Genomic DNA, 27,189 nt, shown 5'->3' with positions numbered 1-27,189 from the left:
TATTCAAAAAGTATGTTGATTAAAAGGCTGTCACACCTCATTAAGGTAACTCTTCCATCTTGGGATCAAAGGCAAAATGAAAAACAGACTTTATAAATATCAGATCAGCACTTATTTCTAGAATTATGTAAATTATCCTTTGTTAAAATGTGTTAGTTACTTCTCAGGGTCATAAACATAGCCAATATCTCGAATAGGGATGTAAATATACTATTTGGAAAACAGAAAAATTATATGAATGACAGTTAATTTAGTATTGTAAATACATAGCAACTATATGATTCAGTGAGTATAGGCACACTCACCATTAGAAGCTTCTATTTGCCTCCTGGTTGTTCTTTTTTTGGCTTTTTGTTCTGTAGTAGGAGAATTTTCTCTCTTAGTCAGGAAAGAATTTAGCAGAGTAACATTGAATGTTCTCTTCAGGACAGAATGTCTTATAAATGGACTGAGCTGTGGAGATTCAAACACAACAAAAGCATATTTTAATCATACAACTCATAAACTTTGAAAAATTGTTTTTCATAATGAATAATGAGCTCATTAATGTAAACTAACTTATCAACACCACTCATTAATATCTTACATATGGATTCCTAGGGTTAATAGTTATAAATACATTTGAAAATATAAAATGTTATTAGCCATAAATTTAACTAAAGTATATTAATAGTCTTAACAAAAGTCATAATAATATTTTAGGAATTTGGTGAAACCTATAATATTTTTTTAAATGTGCATTTTTTATATATTAATATCAACAATTGCTATTCTTAAAATACATTTTGTTTCCAATAAAGTCATATACTAATTTTCTCTCAACATTGATCCTTTCAACAAGTATTTACTATATACATATGTCCAAACTTTTTTAGTACTGTGGACATGCAGTACTAATATGAGTGTATTTACCTTCAACTATTTAACATACCAATGAGAACATTGAGATAAAACAAGAATTAAAGACAATATTAAAATAATTGAGTTTTCATTTAGCCAATATTTACTTGAGTGCCTTCTTTGTGACCAGTACCAGTCCTTAACATAACTCTATCAACACCTCCCTTTCTTTTTTTTTTCTTTTTCTTTTCTATAGATTTAATGAGGTAAAATTGAAGTACAATAAAATGCACATATTTGAACCATGCAATTTGATGAGTTTTGACATATATGTAACTAATACAATCAATATGAAAAGTTTTTTTTTTTTTGTTTTGTTTTTACTTTTTTAACAGACTGTGTTACCTGCATGGATTTATTACCTTAGAAATCAATCACCTTAAGAATTCAGAACCCCATCCCCACTTCTCAACTACAGCAAAATTAAATGGTGCACTTATAAATATCTCTGAGGACAATAACTTTTCTTTCTGATTCACACTCCCTTCCCCAAGAACATATACAGTAGGATACATGAAGAAGTTGAGAACTGAGATTAAGTTTCCAAGTACATGTTAGGTTTATAGTTTTCCACTGTTGCCTGCATGTTATAAGATGATAGCTACAGGTTTAAAGTCAGTTTTTTGAAGAAGTAAAATTAACAGCTCTCAGTACAAATTTAGACTCTTGGACACTTCCAATTATCTGTGACCTCAGGAAGGTTGCCACTACTTCCTGAACTTCAATGTCCTCATTTTTCAAAAGGACTCAATGCTACCTACTTTATATATGTTTTGTAGGTATACTAATTGAATTAAAATATATAAAGTATTCCTGGGTTTAGAAACAATATGATTTAGTAGATAACAGCTTGAAATTTTTCTGTGTCTTCATGAGTAACCTCTTAACCTCTCTGTGTTTTGTTTGGAAATAAGAATGATAAAATAATACCTATCTTTTAGTATTGTTATGAGGATTCAATGAGTGAGTATGTGAGCCCAGCATAGTGGCACATACCTGTGACCCCAGAGGCTCAGGAGGCCAAGGCAAGAGGATTGAAAGTTCAAAGCCAACCTCTGCAATTTAGCAAGGCCCTAAGCAACTTAGAGACTCTGTCTCAAAATAAAAATACAAAGGGCTGGTGATGGGGTTCATTGGCTAGCCCCCTAGGGGTTCAAAGATATCAAAAATAAATAAATAAATAAAGCCTCTAGGGGTTCCCTGGTACCAAAAATAAACAAACAAACAAATAAGTGTAAAGCATATCAATCTATTGTACCAAAACTGTTATGCAACTATTAATATCTTGCATAGTATCCTCCTGAGAGTAAATATTTGTATTAAGTTATTTAAAAACAAATTTCATTCTTGTAGATAGAGAAAAATAACTGGCAAGGTAAAATGAGACCTGAGCTCAGCAATGTACACAATACTGAATGTTCATTGAGATAGATTACCCAAGCATACCCCTAAAGTAAAATTAGAAAGAATATTATTTCCAACAGCATAAGATATTTGGAGGTATTGGCATTGGTAAAAAGTGTTGTCTTTTGTTGAAAGGATTATAGGATAAAACCATTATGTTTTGAAATAAATAAAAGATACTGAGGGAATTTCCATTTTGTCTTCTTGTTTGCTTTTCTTTTTCACTCAAATTATCATAGAAATAAATGACCCAAGAAATATGTATTAGGGAAAATCCTAATTTGAAAAACAGGGATAGAATACTGATCAATTGAGATTTTTAAAGAATTACTGAAAGATGTAATGAAGATGGCAATGTCCTGAAGGGAGAGTTAGAGAACCAATTCAGCACTCCTATCTACCATTCCCAAAACTTTCTTCCAAGCAGAAATGCTGACTTCAGAAAGTTGAAAATTGGTTGTTCTTTAGAAATGAATAAATCAAGTAATGTAATTGGGAGTGAAATATCAGAGTTAATATAATATTGAGAGGCTGCAACTTTAAGTCCTGACTCAACACTCTGCACAATCATAGAAATAAGCATAGTCAACTTTGTTTCTGGCATAGGATCAAGATCAAGCTGAGATACTAGCATGTCTGAAGCTGGACACCAGGGAAATCGAAGTAGAATGGAAGTGTGAGGTTTCGTCTATAGTAGAGGCAACAAATTAAATTATTCCTGTGGCTATGCACCACATGAGTTCTTTCTATATCCTTCCCCAAAGGCTCCTGGCTCTAAAGAGGTCTGATATTGAAAGTTCATATGAGAAAGATTAGGAGACTAAGATGGTATCATATATTTTAAAATTTTTTTAAAATGTGGCTAAATCCCCCAAACAGGTGGTAAATTCAGTAGAAAGTAGTTTTCTAGGGTAATATGCATGTAGGCATTTAGTGTATAATAAAATTGATATTTCAATCGGAAAGGATATATTCAAAGGTCACAAGTACTGGAATGTCAATTTCATATTTCTAAAGAAATAAATGATTATTATTTCTAGACATTAAAGGCTCGTGCAAATGTAAATGTTTAAATGTTTGAAAAATGGAATATTAGAATACCTAGAATAAAATGCTAATGCATATTCGATTTAGAATTTATTTTAGGAAATTATTTTGATTCTTCTCTGGAAGGTACCTGAAATAGTATTTATTATATTGCTCCTTTTACATAATAAGAACTCTAGTAAAGTCTTTCAAATTTTCTAAAAAAGAACTTTTGACAATGTTTTAGAAATTATTCCTAAAATATGAAGCTATTTTATACAGTTAGAATATCTGATTTGAAAACAAGGCTACTATTTAATATCAAAATTTATGTGCTCTAATTCAAGACTTATGATAAAGCTAAAGCAATTAAGACACTATGGTATTGGTGAAAGAACAACAAATAGATCAATGAAACAGAACACAGAGCCCAGGAATATACCTACCCAAATATATTCAACTGACCTTTGACAAAGGAGCAGAGGCAATAATTAGAGCATAAAGATAGTCTTTAGGCAATATCAACAGGAAGCTATACAGAATTAATATTTAATGACATAAATAACCATGATGAATATGTGGCAATGACCAAAAAGCTAAACTTTAAGATTATTACATTGAGTGAAAAAAAAATGAAGTGATATGGATGACAGCACATAATCATAAGTTCTTAACTATGCAAAAACATCTAATTAACAACTTGCTTCCTCTGAAATCATATGAAAGTGGCTGAAGTAAAAAAAAAAAAGTGGCATTCTTACTAGAGAGATGAAAATAGTTATTTTAAATTCAAAGCATTTTCCACCTGAAGATAGGAATGAATATGAGATGGGTCTTCAGTGTATTTGATGTGCATTGAAATCATGTTCAGATTGTAGCTTTCAGAATACCAAAGTATCTGAAAGTACTTGACTGCAGCAAAGAGCAGTCTAATGTCCACTTAGGCTTTTTATATTCTGTGTTCTATGGTTTGCAAAACTGATTTAAAATTAATCAGAGCTAAAGAACAATTTATATATGCCATTTCATTGAAATTATGATAAATGTGTTTGAAATATGAATTACAATTGAGGTAAAATCAATACAATGTTAAAAGCTATGTTTCTGGCTCCAACTCATAATGAAATATATTAGAATATATTCTAATTTGCCATCATTTATAGTTTTCACTGAAATTATAACATAGTGTATATCGTGCAGTAAATTACACTACTTAAAACATTCTAGTCACAGGTTATTAGGGCATTTTTTATTTCTATGTTTTTAGGATAAAACCATATATATTCCCCGCTCCCCCCTGACAACTGTGGGGTGATTAATGCCTTTTCAAAGTATAGTAAGGAAAAAAATAATTCAAAACATTGTTCCCTGAGAAAAATGAGAGGACAGTGACCTGTTAACTTTTGTCCTAGTGATTAGAAGTACAAATTTTAGAAGACAGTATAAATAAATATTAAAACAAAGCTTACCAGATAGTTTTTTAAAAGTCACTATAATAAAAAACAAAGACTGAAGACTTGTCCTAGGTTAAAGGAGATTAAAAGTACGTGGTAATTGAATGTAATGGATGATTCTGAATGCATATTAGAAAGATCAATAATAGTATTGTAACAATTTAAAATTTCTTGTATTTAATAATAGCTTTTGGTTACACAAGAGAATATCTTCATTGTTAGGTAAAAAAAAACTGCAGTGTTTAAAAGTGAAATTCAACATTTGAATTTTTTTCAAAATAAATGTTGAAATGAAATGTAACCTCAAAATTAAGACTCTTCTCTATGACTATCATGTGTTAAACTGCCCTTTCACTTCTATGGTTGCAAATCATCTTCCCCTGAAAAAAGTCCTCTACTCAGTCTAGCACCAAGCAATGAAATGTAAGCCTCTTTAAAAACAAAGAAGTCAGGCTTTTAAAAAAAATTCTGGGACTTTAACCCAGGGCCTCATGCATGCTAAGCACATGCTATATCACTGAACTATACTGCACTCCCAACAATGTTAGCCTTGATGTTAAAGGGCTTCAAATTTATTTTTCACCTAATGTTTTATAAAATTTGTATTATTGAGCTGTTTTGGTCTTTCCATTCATCTAGTCTATTTGGAAAAATTCTACCCAACACTCTCTTACAGGTACTGAAGGGACACATGTTCTATTTTTTTCCTTGTGTTATTATATAATATCTTCCTCTGACATTTCAGTCTTTCAAATAATTAGAAAGAAATAAAGAAAATGGATAAGTATTACACAAAATAATCTTAACTGAGAATTTTCTAGAAATGAATTAAGGCCAAAGTCTTCCATTTGAAGGAAAAAATAGAGTCATATGTCTACATTAGGCATAGTTCTAAGTAATATAGAATAGAAAAAAGGAGCTTCTGGTTCACTAGAGGAGAAATAAAGCAAAATAAAAAAATAACCCAATACATAGTACACAAGCTCGTAATAAGTAGAAAAGTAAGAGAAGGAAGCTATTACAAGCTGGATTTGGAGAGCAATCTGAAAATCTTTAATGTGGTTTCCAGGGAAAGACTTGAACCAGATTCTCCTGCCTTAGCCTCCTGGGTTACTGGGATTACAAGCATGTACCATTTCTCCCAGCAGCTGCTATTACATATTTAACCTTCTAAAATTAATCATGTATTTAAGTAAATATTTATTCAAATTATAACATACATTATAGAAATTTATGCAAATATGACATAATAAATTTTCAAAAAGTGAACACTCTTGTACAATCTCCATCTTCTATCTTGGCACAGGTTGGAAGCCAAATTTTCAACATCTGGCTTTTGGGGGCATTTAAAATCTAAACTAGAAGAGTGAGCAGGAATTTTATCCCTCCCGAATCTATTGAAATGAACACATAGTTTTTTATCTTTATTCAATTTATAAATGTGGTAAATTATGATTTTGAATATTTTATTTTTGTTACTCTTATTTTTCTTCATGTTTTAAAGGAGTCTTTTATACTTTTCATTCTTTGCCTCTTTGAATTATATTCTGATTCCTCACATGTAGCTTCAATTCATCCCTCAATTGTACATAGCCTCCATAATTTTTTTATTTAAGTACACTTTTTCATAGATGTGTATATAAGTTCCAGAAGTTGTATTGTCTTTTTTTTTTTTTGTGCTCCACTGCCTTTCCCATCCTCCACCCTCCCCCCTCCCCACCTCTCCCCTCCCATCCCCCCCCTCTCTCTACCTCCTCCACTGTATAACCCTGAGGGTCTCCCTCCATTACCATGCAATTTTCCTTCTCTCTCCCTTTCCCTCCCACCTCTCATCCCTGTTAAATGTTAATCTTCTTCTCCTGTTCTTCGTCCCTACACTGTTCTTAATTACTCTCCTTATATCAAAGAAGACATTTGGCATTTGTTTTTTAGGGATTGGCTAGCTTCACTTAGCATAATCTGCTCTAATGCCATCCATTTCCCTGTAAATTCTATGATTTTGTCATTTTTTAATGCAGAGTAATACTCCACTGTGTATAAATGCCACATTTTTTTTTATCCATTCGTCTATTGAAGGGCATCTAGGTTGGTTCCACAGTCTTGCTATTGTGAACTGTGCTGCTATGAACATCGATGTAGCAGTGTCCCTGTAGCATGCTCTTTTTAGGTCTTTAGGGAATAGACCAAGAAGGGGAATAGCTGGGTCAAATGGTGGCTCCATTCCCAGATTTCCAAGAAATCTCCATACTGCTTTCCAAATTGGCTGCACCAATCTGCAGTCCCACCAGCAATGTACAAGTGTACCCTTTTCCCCACATCCTCGCCAGCACTTGTTGTTGTTTGACTTCCTAATGGCTGCCAATCTTACTGGAGTGAGATGGTATCTTAGGGTGGTTTTGATTTGCATTTCTCTGACAGCTAGAGATGTTGAGCATTTTTTCATGTACTTGTTGATTGACTGTATGTCCTCCTCTGAGAAGTGTCTGTTCAGGTCCTTGGCCCATTTGTTGATTGGGTTGTTTGTTTTCTTATTGTCTAATTTTTTGAGTTCTTTGTATACTCTGGATATTAGGGCTCTATCTGAAGTGTGAGGAGTAAAGATTTGTTCCCAGGATGTAGGCTCCCTATTTACCTCTCTTATTGTTTCTTTTGCTGAGAAAAAACTTTTTAGTTTGAGTAAGTCCCATTTGTTGATTCTAGTTATTAACTTTTGTGCTATGGGTGTCCTATTGAGGAATTTGGAACCCGACCCCACCGACTGTAGATCGTAGCCAACTTTTTCTTCTATCAGATGGCGCGTCTCTGATTTGATATCAAGCTCCTTGATCCATTTTGAATTTACTTTTGTGCATGGCGAGAGAAAGGGATTCAGTTTCATTTTGTTGCATATGGATTTCCAGTTTTCCCAGCACCATTTGTTGAAGATGCTATCCTTCCTCCATTGCATGCTTTTAGCCCCTTTATCAAATATAAGATAGTTGTAGTTTTGTGGATTGGTTTCTGTGTCCTCTATTCTGTACCATTGGTCCACCCGCCTGTTTTGGTACCAGTACCATGCTGTTTTTGTTACTATTGCTCTGTAGTATAGTTTGAAGTCTGGTATCGCTATACCGCCTGATTCACACTTCCTGCTTAGCATTGTTTTTGCTATTCTGGGTCTTTTATTTTTCCATATGAATTTCATGATTGCTTTCTCTATTTCTACAAGAAATGCCGTTGGGATTTTGATTGGCATTGCATTAAACCTATAGAGAACTTTTGGTAATATCGCCATTTTGATGATATTAGTTCTGCCTATCCATGAACAGGGTATATTTTTCCATCTTCTAAGATCTTCTTCTATTTCTCTCTTTAGGGTTCTGTAGTTTTCATTGTATAAGTCTTTCACCTCTTTTGTTAGGTTGATTCCCAAGTATTTTATTTTTTTTGAAGATATTTTGAATGGAGTGGTTGTCCTCATTTCCATTTCAGAGGATTTGTCGCTGATATACAGGAATGCCTTTGATTTATGCGTGTTGATTTTATATCCTGCCACTTTGCTGAATTCATTTATTAGCTCTAATAGTTTCTTTGTAGAGCCTTTTGGGTCTGCTAGGTATAGAATCATATCATCTGCAAATAGTGATAATTTAAGTTCTTCTTTTCCTATTTTTATGCCTTTAATTTCTTTCGTCTGTCTAATTGCTCTGGCCAGTGTTTCGATAACTATGTTGAACAGAAGTGGAGAGAGAGGGCATCCCTGTCTAGTTCCAGATTTTAGAGGGAATGCCTTCAGTTTTTCCCCATTCAGAATGATGCTAGCCTGAGGCTTAGCATAGATTGCTTTTACAATATTGAGGTATGTTCCTGTTATCCCTAGTTTTTCTAGAGTTTTGAACATAAAGGGATGCTGTATTTTGTCGAATGCTTTTTCCGCATCTATCGAGATGATCATATGGTTCTTATTTTTAAGTCTATTGATGTGGTGAATAACATTTATTGATTTCTGTATATTGAACCAACCTTGCATCCCAGGGATGAATCCTACTTGATCATGGTGTACAATTTTTTTGATATGTTTTTGTATCCGATTCGCCAGAATTTTATTGAGGATTTTTGCATCTAGGTTCATTAGAGATATTGGTCTGTAGTTTTCTTTCTTTGAAGTGTCTTTGTCTGGTTTAGGTATCAGGGTGATGTTGGCCTCATAGAATGAATTTGGAAGTTCTCCCTCCTTTTCTATTTCCTGAAGTAGCTTGAAAAGTATTGGTATTAGTTCTTCTTTAAAGGTTTTGTAAAATTCTGCTGTATACCCATCTGGACCTGGGCTTTTCTTAGTTGGTAGTCTTTTTATGGTTTCTTCTATTTCCTCAATTGATATTGGTCTGTTTAGGTTTTCTATATCCTCCTGACTCAATCTGGGCAGATCATATGACTTAAGAAATTTATCTATGCCTTCACTATCTTCTAATTTGTTGGAGTATAAGGATTCAAAATAGTTTTTGATTATCTTCTGTATTTCTGAAGTGTCTGTTGTGATATTGCCTTTTTCATCCCGTATGCTAGTAATTTGAGTTCTCTCTCTTCTTCTCTTCGCTAGCATCGCTAAGGGTCTGTCGATTTTGTTTATTTTTTCAAAGAACCAACTTTTAGTTTTGTCAATTTTTTCAATTGTTTCTTTTGTTTCGATTTCATTAATTTCAGCTCTGATTTTAATTATTTCTTGCCTTCTACTTCTTTTGCTGTTGTTTTGCTCTTCTTTTTCAAGGATTTTGAGATGAAGTATGAGATCATTTATTTGTTGTTTTTTTCTTTTTTTAAGGAATGAACTCCAAGCAATGAATTTTCCTCTTAGAACTGCTTTCAATGTGTCCCATAGATTTCGATATGTTGTGTCTGTGTTTTCATTTATCTCTAAGAATTTTTTAATTTCCTTCTTTATGTCTTCTATAACCCATTGATCATTCAGTAACCTATTGTTCATTCTCCAAGTGATGTATGCTTTTTCCTTCCTTCTTTTATCGTTGATTTTCAGTTTCATTCCATTATGATCAGATAAGATGCATGGTATTATCTCTACTCCTTTATATTGTCTAAGAGTTGCCCTGTGACATAATATATGATCTATTTTTGAGAAGGATCCATGTGCTGCTGAGAAAAAAGTGTAACTGCTTGATGTTGGGTGGTATATTCTATATATGTCAATTAGGTCTAGGTTATTAATAGTGTTATTGAGTTCTATAGTTTCCTTATTCAACTTTTGTTTGGAAGATCTGTCCAGTGGCGAGAGAGGTGTGTTGAAGTCTCCCATGATTATGGTATGGTGGTCTATTAGACTCTTGAACTTGAGAAGAGTTTGTTTGACGAACATAGCTGCACCATTGTTTGGGGCATAAATATTTATGATTGTTATGTCTTGTTGGTGTATGGTTCCCTTAAGCAGTATGTAGTGTCCCTCTTTATCTCTTTTGATTAACTTTGGCTTGAAATCTATTTTATTTGATATGAGTATGGACACTCCTGCTTGTTTCCGAAGTCCATATGAGTGATATGATTTTTCCCAACCTTTCACCTTCAGCCTATGTATGTCTTTTCCTATCAAATGCGTCTCCTGTAGGCAGCATATTGTTGGGTCTTGTTTTGTGATCCATTCTACTAGCCTGTGTCTCTTAATTGGTGAGTTTAAGCCATTAACATTTAGGGTTACTATTGAGATATGGGTTGTTCTTCCAGCCATATGTGTTTATTTCTGTTACTAAACATGGTTTGTTTTCCTCTTTGATTATTCGCCCCCCCCTTTACTGTCCTACCTCCCACTGTTGGTTTTCATTGTTATTTTCCATTTCCTCTTCCTGTAATGCTTTGGCGAGGATGTTTTGAAGAGATGGTTTTCTAGCTGCGAATTCTTTAAACTTTTGTTTATCGTGGAAGGTTTTAATTTCATCCTCCATCCTGAAGCTTAATTTCGCTGGATACACAATTCTTGGTTGGAACCCATTTTCTTTCAGTGTTTGAAATATGTTATTCCAGGATCTTCTAGCTTTCAGAGTCTGTGTTGAAAGATCAGCTGTTATCCTGATTGGCTTACCCCTAAATGTAATCTGCTTCCTTTCTCTTGTAGCTTTTAAAATTCTCTCCTTATTCTGTATGTTGGGCATCTTCATTATAATGTGTCTAGGTGTGGGTCTCTTATGATTTTGCACATTCGGCGTCCTGTAGGCTTCTAGGATTTGGGATTCTGTCTCATTCTTCAAGTCTGGGAAGTTTTCTTGTATTATTTCATTGAATAGACTGCTCATTCCTTTGGTTTGGAGCTCTGTACCTTCCTGTATCCCAATGACTCTTAAGTTTGGTCTCTTAATGTTATCCCATATTTCTTGGATGTTCTGCTCATGGTTTCTTAACAGTCTTGCTGAGCTGTCTATGTTCTTTTCCAGTTGAAATACTTTGTCTTCATTGTCTGATGTTCTATCTTCTAAGTGTTCTACTCTGCTGGTAGTATTCTCCATTGAGTTTTTAAGTTGGTTTATTGCTTCCTGCATTTCTAGGATTTCTGTTTGTTTGTTTTTTATAACTTCCATCTCCCTGTATAGTTGATCCTTTGCTTCCTGGATTTGTTTGCGTAATTCGTTGTCAAAGTGATCTTTCATTGTCTGATTTTGCTGTTCAATGTCTTCCTTGATACTCCAGATCATCTGAAGCATGTATATCCTGAATTCTTTATCTGACATTCCATCTGCTGCAGCTGTTACCTCTTCTAAAGTTGCGTTGACCTGCATTGCTTGTGGTCCTTTCTTTCCTTGTCTTTTCATACTGCTTGCGTATCTTTCCTGCAGGTGCGGGCGGCGGCTCTGCTCTCTCCTTATTCCAATTGGGGTGTCGTGGCTACCACGCCGGCAGGTCACTGGGCCTGTTCTGGGAGCTGGCGGTGGCTCTGTTCTGCCCCTACTCCAATTGGGGTGACGAGTGTACCACGCCGGCAGGCCACTGGGCCTGATCCGCCGGTCGGTTGCAGGTTTGCCTACCCTGCAGGCGCGGGCGGCGGCTCTACTCTGCCCCTACTGCAAATGGGGGGACGTGTCTGTCGTACCGGCAGGCCACTGGGCCTGTCCCGCTGGTCGGTCGCAGATCTGCCCACCTTTCGGGCACGGGTGGAGGCTCTGCTCTGCCCCTACTCCAATTGGGGTGTCGTGACTACCCCTCCTGCAGGACGCTGGGCCTGTTCCTGGCACGGGCGGCGACTGTGCTCTGCCACTACTCAAATTATGGTGGTGTGTGTACCACGCCGGCAGGCTCCTGGGCCTGATCCGCCGGTCTGTTGTAGGTCTGCCTACCTTGGAGGCGCGGGCGGCGGATCTGCCCTGCCCCTCCTACCACGCCTGCAGACCCCTGGGCCTGATCTGCAGGTTGATCACTGGTCTGCTCACCCTGCGGGCACGGGTGGCGGTTCCGCTCCGCCCCCACTCCAATTGGGGTCACGTGACCACCACACCGGCAGGGCCTGATCCGGGCGTGGGAGAAGGATTTGCTCTGCCCCTACTCCAGTTGGGGTGACGTGTGTACCACACTGGCAGGCCACTGGGCCTGACCCGCCAGGCTGTCACAGGTCTGTTTACCTTGCACGCTCATTCGTCACAGCGAGAATCGCGGCTCTGCCCTGCCCCTCCTACCACGCCCATCTACCACTGGGTCGCGGGTCTGCCCACCTTGCGGTTGTGGGTGGCGGCTCCGCTCCGCCCCCTCTCCAATTGGGGTCACGCGGTCACCACGCTGGCGAGCCGCTGGGCCTGCTCCGGGCGCTGGCGGCGGCCCGGCTCCTTCCCTCTGGCTGGACGACAAATTGAGGAGACTCGGGTGTCTGTGCCTCACCCCCCCACCAGGAGACCAACTGCTTATGTCACCACTGGTATTGATGAAGTTCCCTCCTCCGCCGCTTTCTGCAGACATCAGATCTCTGCCATGTTGGTATCCTATGCGAATGGCAGCATTTCGTTCCCCTTGCCGGGCAACCAAAGCACCGGGTGAGTCCTGACCGGCCCTCAGCAGGACCCGGACCGAGAAGCAGTTTCCGCGGGCTCCTGGCCCCGGGCCAGGGAAGTTCCGGGAGCCGGAACTCGGCCGCTCCGTGCTCGGTGTAAGCTCCTATAAATGTAAGCTCCAAGAAGCAGTCCCCGCGGGCTCAGTTCTGGGAGCTGTAATTCGGCTGCTTAGTGCTTGTTGTATGCTCTGGTAGGAGCAGGGTCCAAAAAGCAGCCTCCGCAGGCTCAGCAGCCCTGGGCCAGGGCGGTTCCGGGAGCCGGAACTCGGCCGCCCCGCGCTCGGTATTCACTCCGATAAGATCAGGTTCTAAGAAGCACCCAGGCGCTGAGCCCTAGCAATCTGTCTGCAAGCCGCAGGCGAATTGCAGCCTGAAATTACCTGTTCTATGGCTGAATGAGCTGCGGTCAGTCGAAAACAGGGGTGGTGACGTCAGTTTACCAACATGGTGGCTGCTGGCCTCCTCTGTGGTCTGACCGGTGTGGAGAACCGAGATGGACCGCTTCCTTCCCCCGTCTCGAACCCAGAATTCAGCCCTGAGTACGGTGCTTGCGCGGCTGGCAGAAACTGCAGCGCTATAACCCTGCGTCTCTATCCCAGCGCACGCTGCAGATTCTAGCCGCGGGGCGATTTGCTGAATAAGCAGTGTTACCCTCCGTGCGACAAACCTCTCGCGTTTGAGTCCCCGTAGCTGATCCTCGTGCGATGGAAATCCTTCCTCCAGGTTCCGGAGCACCCCACTATTGCTGGAAATTCCTAACAAGATATCCTTTAGCCGTCCTGACTTGTCATACTCCCACACAGTGAAGCAGCACACGGGGGCAATGCACTCCCCTCGCCGCCATCTTCCCACTCCTGTATTGTCTTTTAAATAAATAGTTTGTTTAAGTATAGTTTTAGGTTTACTGAAAAATTGCAAAGATGTTACCTAGAGTTCCCATATACAAAACCCCTACCTTCTTCATTATTAATATTTTTTAATATTACAGTATTTTTGTTGTAATTAATATATCAATATTAATGCAATTAGTCAGATTTCCATTCCTGAAACAAAATTCCTGAGATACTCAACTTAAAAATAGGATAGGTCTATTTTGTCTTATAGTTTCAGAGATTTTAGTCCATGACTGACAGTTCCTATTGCTTTGAACCTATAGCAAGGCAGTACACCACAGCTGGGAAACAAAGAAGGAAATCAGGGACTGGGAAAACAATACCCTTTTCTAGGGCATGTCCCCAGTGGCCTAACTTCCTTCCATTAGGTCCTGCCTCCTAAGAGATCTACCACCTCATAAGAGCATCACTGGCTAGAAACCAAATTTTCACCACATGGGCCTTTGGGAGACACTTATCCAAATCATAACATATGCATTATTTTTGACAAATTCAACATTTTATTCAGTTTTTCTTCATTTTTAACCTAATATTCTTTTCTATTTCAGGGTCTCATCTTGATATCATAAGACATTTCATAGCTATATTTTTCTGTAGCTTCATACTTCATTCCTATTTATTACTATATATTATTCCATTACATAGATGTGACACAATTTGTTTTTCTATTTATCTGCTGAACAATATCTTAGTTGTTTATACATATTTTCTTCCAGTCTACTCTTTGGTCATTAAGCAAAAAACTGCTATAATATTTGCTTGAAGATTCTGTATGGGATCAGATCAGTTGGGTAAATATCTGTAGGCATGATTGCCAGACTTTATTTATGATTATATCTAAATATGATTTTCCAAACTAGTTGTAGTGGTGTGGACTCCTAACAAGAATGAGTTCCTGGATTTGTTGCTGTGCATTCTCACCAGCAATCTGTATCATAGGTTCTTAGGTTCTTAGTGATTTTTTATTGATATGCAGTAGAATCTTATCACTGTTTTAATTTGCATATTCTAATAATAATGTTAATCTTTTTTGAAATGTATATTTGCCCAGTTATTGTGCCTGATACTTGTCATCATGAATAAATGGTAATAAACAGCGGATAAACTGAAGTTTTTAACAGAATATTTGAAAGAAACCTAAACACATTATTTTATAGTTATATAACAATAATCAAAAAAGGCATATTTATTATATCTAGGTCAATTCAAAAATTTTGTGAGTTTAACACATCCTTAAAAATCACTTAATTTTCTGGTGCTTCAGTTTTCTTCACCTGATATGAAGCTTCAGAATCATTTTAGCAATGTTCTTTCTCCTAGAGAGTAGACTTTTATTATGGAGAAGACTATGGGCATTACAATGATAATTGTTCTCGCCAGGCAGGTTCTTTAAAGTGATACTTCTGGTATTCTCAGTAGGAGAACCTTGTATTCAGCTACAGGAGAGAGAACACTTGGATGTGTGGGGACCCACTAAGTGTGCGGCCTCTTTAACTCTCTCATTTTAGGCTAGTCCATACTCGACCACCAGTAATTTGTCAAAATTACCATATAAATACTTCTTCCAGTTTTACTCCACTGACTCCAGCTCCAGTTCTCACTTGGATAACTGTGCATTTGCCTCTCTCTCCACATTTCAAAGTGGTTTATATCACTATAACTTTAATTTTTAGATGGGTTCAAGGAAAGTCATTAGTTTTCAGTTTGTCCAACTTTTTCTTGTAAAGGCAACAAAGACAACTTCTAAGCTTTCCACATATTATAGCTGAAGGCAAACATTTATTTACTTATTTAAAAATTCTGCTCTTTTTGAATGGGTGGATGTTTTCTAGGCTTTTTATCCTGAGTTCCATTATCTCATTTAATCATATAAATCATGAAAATTTTAGTCTTTTATCAGATCATTTTGTTACATACTGTCTTGAGTGTTGATTCTCAAAGTGTTTATGTATATTTATTTTCCTTTAGAGAACTTTGTGAATTTTTTTATTGTTAGTTTATTTTCAACAATGGTTACAGAAGAAAAGACTGTTCAAAATTGAAAGTAGTCCTACAAAAAAGCATTGTTTTATTCTATAAGATTTCAGGGTTTTAAAATAGTTGTATCTATTTATTATTATAGCAAAATATAATAAAAACTGTATCCAAACCTATGATTTAGTACTATCACATCAATTCCTTCTGATAAATACCCAACTATATCTAGTCTCCAGCAGCCAGGCCACAGAGCCTATGTCTTTGATAAAACATTTCTTTTAGAGCCTTACTGAGTAGTATAGTTGATAGATGTTAAGATTCATCTGTATCAGTTTAATTTGTTAACATACAGATCTTCCCTAATTATTATTCTGTGCATTCCTTTATGGATTTTTGTTACTGTTCCTTGTTTATTTTTTGTGTTATATAATAATGATTATACTGTACATATGTACAATGCAAAGTTTTCCACAAGGCTCTTCAAACTCTTCAGAAACATATTTTAGGATTGCATAATATGCCACTGTGTGGTCATATCATATATTACTTCAACTATTACCTAATATGATTTATATTGTTTTAAGTTTTTCCCTTTTAAGATAGATCATAGAACAAAGAATTATTCAATCAGAGTGAATATTTTGAATTTGTTAGAAGACCTGATTCACACTGTTGTTTTCTTATACTTCTTGTTACTATGTATCTTTTTGAAAATATTTTTTACTAACTTGATTAAAATGCATTGTTATCTAGTTCTTTTAAATAATTTGTTTAGTTTAATAGTCATGGAAATCATTGTAAACTATTTTGACTCTTACTGGAGTGGTTAAGAAGAGTGTTTTTCTGGAGTTGTGCTGGCTATTTTTAGAGCCAAGGTCCACCTCTTAATGGTTTTGCAAATGATTCTAGGTGCTCATTTTAATTTTCTAATAATGGGAATGAGTTCTTAGAAAAGAACTTAGAACACGGTAAGTGATCTATATCTATTACTTATCAGTACAACTTGCTAATGACAGTTTTCTATTTCTTTCTATTTAAGTGTATTTGCTTATTCTTCATTCAAAAGATTTTACTTTTTAGCTAGATAAGTATATTTCTCTGTTCAATTTTTCTATTGCATTTATCAGTATATTTTTATATTCTTCCAGGATTTATTTTATCAAACCATACAAAATATATAAATATAGTAAAAATGTTAGAATAAATAATGATGTACTTAAAATAAAGTTGTTAAATTAATAAATATAAAAAGGAAACTGGTGATCATTTTTCAGGTCTTTTCAGAAGACTACATAATAGATGGTTTTATGGCATTAATCATGCATTCAAGTGTGAAATAGGATTACCTGTAAGTTCAGTAATAGTTATAGAGTTTGCTAAAGATATTTGCAATAGACTTTCTGGTACTCATACTAGTATAGTTAAAACCCACAAATGTGTGAAGAAAAAAAATAGTTAACATTTTAGTGACATTTTTTAAAAGTTCACAACATTCAAAGGAAATACTATAGCTGAGAAATAGAAAATGACTAAGTTATCTCCAGCATCTGAAAAGGTCATAAGATTTGCCTAGCCACTGAATTTAACCTGATCTTCCAGGGAAGAAATTATCAGACCCTACTTTGACATTATTACAGGTGCAGGAAATGAGCCAGATTCATTGCTTACAGTCAAAAACTTACAATATGATAATTTTTAGTTTTTATGGCAAATGTAAGAGGTTTTCTTTATTTCTTTAAAATGTTAAAAGTATAAGATTTTACTTTGATGATTTTAATATTTTAAATGGTAAAAGCATATAAATTCTTAATTGTATATTATCATAATTGAATACACTTCTTCCTTTATTCTTATTTAAAAATATCCAAAAGCATCATCATTCAATTCTAATGGCAAAAGTAAAACAGAATAACCATATGATGACTCAACAGAAGTTTTCAACTTGAAAATAAATTACATGTATAATGAGTTCAAGATTTCATCTTACATTCATACAGTATTCATGTTATATGAACCACTAAGCATATTAATAATAAAGTGATTTTTTAAAAACCTATTAAAGGATTTCAGTCTGTTAACTGATTATACAAAAAATAGAATTAGAGAAAAAAATAATGAAAAAAGCAGGCAAATAGGTTAAAATTTTTAGACTATTTGTTGACTGGGTCAGGAGATAAATGCAAACTCAGAATAGACTAATGCAAAATAATTAAATTGTGAGAAAGGAACACTGCCAGGAAATCCAGACTAAATAAAAGTCAGCCCACAGTTTGAGTCAGAATATGGCTGATGGAGTTGTTGAAACTGCTTTTGCAATTGGTTTTTAAAGACAAGACTCCATTTACTTCCAGATGAATGGATTTTCTACTTGGTACAGCATCTATAAGGCATCTACATGAAATGCTATCCACTACAGAGAGTGAGCACTATATTATCCATAAAACTGGAATAAAATAATAGGCAAAAAGACAGTAGCATATTTAAATGATTTTACTATATATCTTCTTTAAGATTAATCCTGTGATCAAATTATACTATAACTACCTGTTATTGATTTCTTGTATAACCAATGAAGACTGAAGGAAAAACTTCTAGATAAATTTTTATAAGACTTTAAGAAGTTATTCCACAAAATATAAAATATTTCTGTCAAACTTTTTTCTGATTTAATGATTTCTTTAAAAATTTCTGTTAGGGACAAACTTGTGAAAATTAATAAATTTTTTAAAAAATATTTGAAAACAATAATGGAAAGTTATTTCTTTGGGTTTTCAAAATTCATATTTATATCCTACCAGGGTTTTTTTTTATTTGTTTATTTTATCAATGTTAAACGCTCCCCCCCCCCTTTTATAATTGACAATAAGGGACTAAGAAGAAAGAAAAACTCCCGTGACTCCTGTATTATCTGGAAATGAGAATGTAGTTGGATCATTTGCTATCATTGACATCATCTAGAATGAGAGTTCCCTAAATGCGTGTCTTTTTCATGCTTTATGCCATTTTTCTGTCTCAAATTTCTAAATGTATAGCATGCACTACTATCTAAAGTTCTATATCTCTTACCTTCAAGTTCTTTAGAAGAAATGATACATAAAAGTGGTAATAATAGTTCAAACAGTTTCTCTGGAGGTAGTCATTATACACATTATCCCTAGACTGATCATTTTTTTTCTTCTGCCCTCTGCCCTATAAACACTATAAGGCAGCAAATCAACTCCATCTTAGTCCAATTGATTCCTGTTTCCTTCCCCTTAGGCAGAGAAAGCTCTTCCATATATCAAATAGACTTGTAGTAATTTGGCCTATTCAGTGGAACTGGGGAATGAAGAAAAAGATATTTGAGAAAAATATTTTGTTTAGTCAAGCTACTTTCAGGTTTCTCACAGATAACTAAAAACCACAAACTTCCTTCTCTCTATTATTTAGCTTCTCTTTCTACACATTAACAAAAACTATAATAGAATCAAAAGAAAGACCACACATAACCAACATTTAGTACCTTCAAAATATTATAATCGTAGGTCAAGCAACTGAATTAGCTTCCACCTTTCTAGGCAATATGTGTCAGAAAAATAGGTTGAAAATATTTTTGTAAATATTTTTTAAAACCCAGGCAAACATATATCAGCATGATATTCCAACAGTTCTATTAAAAGTCTGTGTGTTTATTGGCTTAAGTGACTCTTCAGTTTTCTGTAATATCAACTTATTAGCATTTATAAAAAGGTTACTATATTATATTAAGGAACTGAGTTTACTCTAAAGAATCTGATTTGGAATAATAGGTCATTTCCCACTTATTGTGGGATAAAATGAACCAAAACCTGAAATGATGTACCAATGATAATATGTAACAAATAGAAGAGAATGATGGGAACAGGCTTGACAGAAAAATTCAGTTGTCCACTTAGATATAGCAATTATATAGAGAAAGGAACCAAATATAATGCATAACATGTTGCTAGAATTCACTAATAGAGACAGTACAATAGAGAGCAAAATCAGGAGGAGACTAGATTCAGTTCTAGACATCTTGAGTATGAAACATCTGGAGGAGAACTAGGACAAGGAAGACAATAGCAGTTATACATTTCATTTTAGAATTCAGGAGAAGTGAAATAGTTGTTTATGATTTGTGCCTGCAAGGAAGATGAAATGACAGAGACCCAAACGAAATCAATTAAACCAATTTCAAAGTGCCAAAAAGGAAATCTGAGGAAATGCTACAGAAAGACTTAGATACAGAGGTTAAAACAGAGAGGCAGAGATCTCTATGTCAGGAAGTCAGGTTCCAGCAAAAATACTTAAAACAGGTTTTGTTAATCATTGTCTACTTTTAAATGCAGGTCAGAGAACCATACAAGAATTATCTGACAGAATTTAAAGGTCCAATAACAATAAAAAATAGATAATTAAGGAGGTTCTAGAATGTCATATTTCTAGGCCACGGGTTAGTCTATACAGAAATAGAATTTGACATCTGGATGACAAATACCTATTATAGCATCAGATACTACAAGAACCACTGTATACAATAAGCTATGATTGAGAATGCTTTGTACTTATAAAATGACATGTTTTAATATTATAAAATAAAATAAAATTAAAATAAAATTTAATATAATTATTTTGTGATTTTGGATCACTCTTTGAAATTATTTTGAAATTTTTCATGAGGACCTACCCTTAGTTTTTTCTCTTGCTCAGGTAGATGGATATCTACAATGAGATAGATATCTAATTATAAATTATACATAATTTGTTAACATATTTTCCTTTAGGGGATAAATAATTAATAATGAAACAAAATATGGGGTAAGGAGATTATGGAAAAATTATAATTTAAAAAATTTAATTAATGAAATTATAATTAATGAAAGCTAGATAATTTTAAAATACAGATGATAGACTGAGACATAAGTCTCATTTGCTTTTCTTATTTGTGCTACTTTGTCAAAGTTTTTCATTAAACATGTTCTGTGGAATATAATGACAGAAAAAATATATTATTTTGCAAAGGAGAATTTGTATGTTACATAACTTAATTATATTGTTTTATAATATATATTAAGAAATATATAATTCTTAATATAATTGATTTATGGTACACAGTGCATCTTTATAGAATTATTATATACAATTATATAATGTAAAATATGTAGATTATCCCATAGGTAAAACATTAATGTCATTTATCTGAGTGAAAGTATCCTGACCACAGTCTCTCATTGAAATGATGCAAAGAGTCATATTCATATTAGAATAATGCCACTATTATTTTCATTTAAAAAAATCCTCAGGATATTTCCAGTCATTGAAGCGATATAGGAATCACATTTCATCCACAGTGAAATACTAAAAGAATGCTCTGGGTATCCATCATAAATTTGAGAAGCTACTTTAGGGATGATCTTGTATGGGGTAACTGAAAAGAAGTGTGACATTTAGATCAGCACTCAACTTTCTTTCAGAACAACTGCAATTGTATCTTTTTATCCTATTTGGAATCTTATTAAAATATCATTGGGAAAAATGATAACTAATATTCTAAGAAGATGTTCATGTCAGTTAAGGCTTAATATGTTAAATATAATATCATTAGAATTTGAACAAAACATTTTTGAGTGTTTATTGATTTACCTGAGTGAGGTTATTTTTTTAAATTAACATATGATACAAACCAAAGTTTTTATAGAAGCAAACATTTGATTTTACAGACAAAGGGCTCTTAATTGTAAATAAAACTAATTCACCTACTTTTACTGGATTAGATAATTATTTTAATTTTTTTTCTATAATATACTTCCCTATTACTTCCAAGTAGGGCAACTTCACAATACCTCGTACTATATATATTAGGGTAATGGAAATATGAAGCTTACCCAGAGCCGTTTATGACTTTTAAAGATAAAAAGCCTTGATGTCATTATGTTTCTCTTTACTTTCATTTATTAATTTTTTAATAAAATATTAAGTAATGAAAATTCATTGGAACAAGTAAAATAAAACAAGTTTGCATTATAAAAAATAATTAATCACTGAATATTCTTTAATAGCTAACTCTTCTCTAGCAGGTAGCACATAATAAATTTTTCATGAGGACCTACCCTTAGTTTTTTCTCTTGCTCAAATAGATGGACATCTATAATGAGATATATATCTCATTATAAATTATACATAATTTGTTAACTTAGATTTGTTAATAGACCCCTCAGCATGTCATTTCATAAAGCACCAATTAATTTTCTTAATCTATTCCTTCATTCTTAAAGTATATTCTTAGTATACATACATTACTATCCATTTAAGCAAATGGATAGGTATACATTGTGCCAATGGGTAGATGTATAGGCTATTTTGTGTTGCTTTACAAAAATATTTTAAAAAGTCTTTCAAATAATCCTTACATACAATGTGTTTCTTGGGATACTTTCTAAAATAGGTTTTGTTGAAGAAAATATATAGTTTCTCCAAAAATATTATTATACTGAATGCTTGTATTGTTTGTCATTTTGCCCAAATCTGATGAAAATAATAGACTTTTGTTTTGATTTATATTTATCTGTTAAGGAATTTGAAGTTATGATTATGTTCATTTAACCTTCTTCCAGTAAATCACATAAGTGTATATTAGATGTTTTGAGAATTTTTTATACTAGAGATTTTCACTGCTTAAACAAAATGATATTAGAAAAAAATCTTAATACAATCTAACACATACATGTGTGTATGGCCCTACATGGATTCTCTTTTTACTAGTCATCCAAATTCATCATCTTTTATGGTATTTTCTCCCAAATAAGGAGCAAGATAAGGATGTCTTCTATTGAATACAGCACTGGAATTCCTAGACACTGTTATAAGGCAAGAAAAAATAAACATGCTGACTTAAAATTAATAACTAAAATATTTTTCATAAACAAAAATGAAAGTTCATGCATAATAATTAAAAGAACACCAAAATTAATAGATAAGTTTATTATCTATTAATAAACAGGATAGAAGGTTGATACACAAAAATCAATTGTGTCTCTTAACACTAGCCAGGAAATATTTGATGATGAAATAATATTATAAATATTAGCATTAAAATATATAAAACAGTTAGGGATAAATTAACAAGGTGTATAAAACATGTATACTACAATGAGAAAAACTTTAAAAGTCCTAAAAAATATTTATAGGGTGGAAGATGAAATGTTAATTCTCCCTGAATTCATCTGTAGATGGAACAGATTAGAAATACCAGGAGTCCTCTTTATAAAAATAAACAAGTTGATTCTAAAATTTATACAGAGGACTTTGGAAGAGTTGAGCTAAATGATGATACCAGATCTTACCACAGCATAGAAAGGAGGCAGTAAAGGAACAGCAAACTGGAGGGGTGGGTGATGGAATAAATGGTCTAAGACTAAATATTAGTCTGATACCTTGAAAGACTTAATGTTTGTTACCAGAGCAGAAAGTGGACAGAGTTCCTCAACCTAAACCTGGTCTAGGGTGCGGGCAGGAGGAGTGGCAACAGAGAAAGAAAGAGGGAGAGATGAAGGCATATAAGCTAATTCCCTTAACAACAGCTGGAAAGAAAAACAGACCAAATTAAAATGTGGTAAGAGCATCAGGGTCATTGAAGATCAAGTAGTTTAACCAAATAATGGAAAGAAAGTCATGTCAGTCATGGCAGCCATTTGGTGTAGCCTCCAGCAGACCAACTGCCCTAGAAGAAATTAAATCAACAGGGGATCTCCCCACCTCCAGTCTCAATAATATGTCTAGAAAGAACTTGTAAAGGAATCACTACTAGCTGAAATTTGCTAAAACACCTCCCACTTTTTGAAAACAAGGGGAGAAAGGTGGAGTAGACCTACCCTGGGAATTGCTAATTTAACCTAGTGCTCTGCACAGCACACAACCTCCACAGAAGCCTGGGCAGAGACAGAACAGATATTGAAGATTCATCACAATGGGAAATGAGAGCTCAGATCCAGGTGGGAAGGCAATCTTGTCCCAGCAGCAAAGAGGGAAGGTCCCTGGACCACAGCCACAGCTATGGGCAGGATGCTGGCTTTGTACTAGTCAGTGGAGGAAAACAGTGCCCATGGTTAACAACTGTGGTCGGGAGGCCATGCCCTGCTCTGAATTTTGCTTGGATGTAGTAAACTATAGTTTTCAGGCTATGCCTAAACCTTAGTTACTCCATTTTTGTAAAGGAATAATTTGACATGAGCTACTCCATTTTGAGTATAAGTGCCAAGGTACTCCACACCTTGATTGTAAAAGTAAATAACCACCATCTGCCTACCACCACCATAAGGCACATCAAATTAAATCAAGAAATACTTGGACAGGAAGACATCCCAAATCATATCAGGAACACCAGATATAGAGACTTATCAACCTCACCTGATGAGAACCTCTCACTTGATAACCATGAAAAGAGGAGCCCCCAAGACTGATCATGTTGGCACTTCAATCTTGTCACCTGGTCTCTCAACACAACCCTCATCAGGAAAATCACCACTACAACGAACCTCTGATTTCCTATCCCTGTAAAGGGCCATTTCTCCTGCCTGTGATGACTTTTCATGGCCTGTTCTAAGTTTACACCTCGAGATGACACTCTGAAATTGAAACCGCTTTCTGTCTGGAACCTCTGCTTTGACAACTCTGTGGAATTTGTTCCTTAAAAATTCATATCTGACCTCCTGCAGTGGCTTTTTGACTCTGCATTCATATCTCTCTCTGGCTATGCTCTTGGCAAAGAACCCTGTCACTCTGTGGCTGCTTAATCTTTCTGTGAACTATTTAAGTATCATTGTGTAAAGTATAGGTGACTTGTTATAGATATTTAAAATTAATATTGGAATAAAAGAAATTGTATTTGTCGAGCTTATGACTATCTTTCTGTGACCCACAAATATTCAGTGAACTACCACTGATGAAAGTGGTGTGGCCTATGAATTTAATTTTATTCAATGCATTCTGACTTTGTGGAAAGACACAAAGACACAAATGTGTTTTGTCTGTGTTAATGACATAGCATGCTCACAATAACAACCTTGGGCAGTGGAAGTTAGAACTCAGATGAACCATCTGAGTCTCTTTACCCAGTAGTAGGGATAGTATCTTATCAAGATAGGTTTATCAGGGGAACACTTCTGCACCACTGAACACCCACTGAGACCCCACAGGACCCATGCTTGCAGAGAGCCACAGGCTCTAGGCCACTTTGGAAAAGATCCTGTGAAGGAGAGCATGTACATGGTGAGTAGTACCAATCAGGGCAGCAGCCTAGAACCCTGAATCCTAAGCATCTATCTGCACATGATAGAAACAACCAACAAATAAAACACTGCACCCTCTGAGATTCAGCCTCAGCCTATAAGACTGAAAAACAAGAACCACCTAGTGGGGTTGGGTAGTGAAACAAAACTAGGGGAGTGGCTCCTGTGCCCCAGCAACTCTGGAGGGATCCAGAGCCAAAGAATGATTGGCATCTTCTTAAAGTCTCAAATCCTGATGAAATCTAAACTAAGATTCAATAACAATTTTCCTCATCTTGGCATGGTTTATTAGAAATAGCTCTTACATAAGTCTTGATCATATATTTACATATGATCAAGATTGATATATATCAAGTTATATATATACACACACATACAAACACACACACACATATACATACACACATACATATCACTCCTCATTTTGATATGATAGTTGTTACTCTAATAGCCAACACTATGCCCTCAAGCATTGATTGTATTTCTTATGTTTTAAAGTATTAATTGGAATCATTCTCTCTATCCTTGTTTTCTTAGCTCAGGTTTACACTTGCTCAACTTACCCCATCTTTTCCATCTTACATTACCTGTACTGAATAAAATCCTCCCTCATTCATCTTTTCCTCCTTTTCACTTTGCTGTGTATTATTCTTTTAAAAATATTTTTTTCTTTTTTAAAAAGTTTTCTCTCCTCCTCCTTTAAGCCCCTGTATAATATTATAACAAGTTATCTTTATATAGTAACTGATTTTTACACCTATCCAGAACTTTATTTCAAGTTTATACCTGGATTAGAAGAACTGTGGAGCAAAATATCAACAATTATTTTGTTTTTCATAAAATTGAATAATACATGACTTTGCTCTGAAGTGATTGTAATAAATACAGTTTAGTGGCTTCTCTCAAAGCAACACTAATACTGAGAACAGCTTACTTTAACACCACCTATCCAGGGGCTCTTAAGGGAAAGAAGATCACTACATAGTCCCTTGCATAAAAGAATAAGCAATAAATCATCCAATAGATGAGTAACATACAAGTAGTATAAAAAAGTAATGGAAAAAAAATATCCCAAACAGCCCACAATACTTCAACAACTGACTTCATAGATACACAGTGGAGGAAATGTCAAAGAAAAAAAATTAGAAAGTTCATAGTTGAAATGTTCAGGAAGATAAAATAAGATGTAAACAGAGAATTAATAGCAGGAGAAAAGTAGCAGGATATAACATTAACACCCATAAATCAATTGGGTTCCTATACATTAATGATGAATCAACTGAAAGAGAAATTCAAAAATTTATCCCATATTGATTGCCTCAAATAAACTAAAATACTTGAGAATCAATCTAACAAAAGAGGTAAAAGAACTCTACATTGAAAACTACAGAACACTAAAGGAAGAAATTGAAGAAGATCTCAGAAAATGAATATATTTCTCATGTTTTTGGATAGGCAGAATTAACATTGTCAAAATGGCCATACTACCAAAAGCAGTACACAGATTTAATGCAATTCCTATAAAAATTCCAATGATGTTCTTCAGAGAAATAAAAAAAAGCAGTCATGAAATTCATTTGGAAAAATAAGAGGCTCAGAATAGCCAAAGCAAACCTTACTGAGAAAACAAAACCAGGAGGTATCACAATGCCAGAATTTAAATTATACCATAGAGCTATAGTAACAAAACAGCATGGTATTGGCACAAAAATAGAAATGAAGACCAATGGTACAGAATAGAAGACACAGAGATAAGCCCACACTAAATACAGTTATCTCACAGTAAAATTGCCAAAAATATACATTGGAGGAAAGATAGTCTGTTTGACAAATGGTCCTGGGAAAATTGGAAATCCATATGTAGCAAAATGAAATTAAACTCTTATCTCTCACCCTGCACAAAACTCAACTCAAAGTGGATCAAGGACCTAGGCATTAGATCAGAGACTACACCTACTAGAAAAAAAAGTAGGCCTAAATCTACATCATGTTGGCTTAGAAACTGACTTCCTCAATAAGACCCCTAAAGCACAAGAAGTAAAATCAAGAATCAATAAATGGGATGATTTTAAACTAAAAAGTTTCTTCACAAAAAAGAAAGTAGTCAAGAACATGAAGAGAAAGCCTACAGAATGGAAGAAAATCTTTGCTACCTGCACCTCAGATAGAACATTAATCTCCAGGATATATAAAGAACTCAAGAAACTTAACACCAAAATCATCATCATCAT

At 34.8% G+C, this 27,189-nt stretch overlaps 1 protein-coding gene across 1 annotated transcript in view; it reads right to left on the bottom strand.

The window, feature by feature from the left end:
- Positions 1 to 282: 282 nt before the first annotated feature.
- Stpg2 (sperm tail PG-rich repeat containing 2) overlaps positions 283 to 27,189 on the bottom strand; it is a 567,583-nt gene continuing 540,676 nt past the window's right edge. Inside the window, exon 13 of the mRNA XM_034636578.2 lies at positions 283 to 453. Within this exon, the coding sequence (XP_034492469.2) occupies positions 283 to 453 (171 nt within the window). The remainder of the gene's footprint in view (positions 454 to 27,189) is intronic.

The sequence above is a fragment of the Marmota flaviventris genome, chromosome 7, assembly GCF_047511675.1.
Source record: "Marmota flaviventris isolate mMarFla1 chromosome 7, mMarFla1.hap1, whole genome shotgun sequence".
In the NCBI taxonomy this organism is placed as follows: Eukaryota; Metazoa; Chordata; class Mammalia; order Rodentia; family Sciuridae; genus Marmota; species Marmota flaviventris.
The sequence above is the reverse complement of the archived record's forward strand: the minus strand, read 5'-3'. Positions and strand labels throughout refer to the sequence as shown.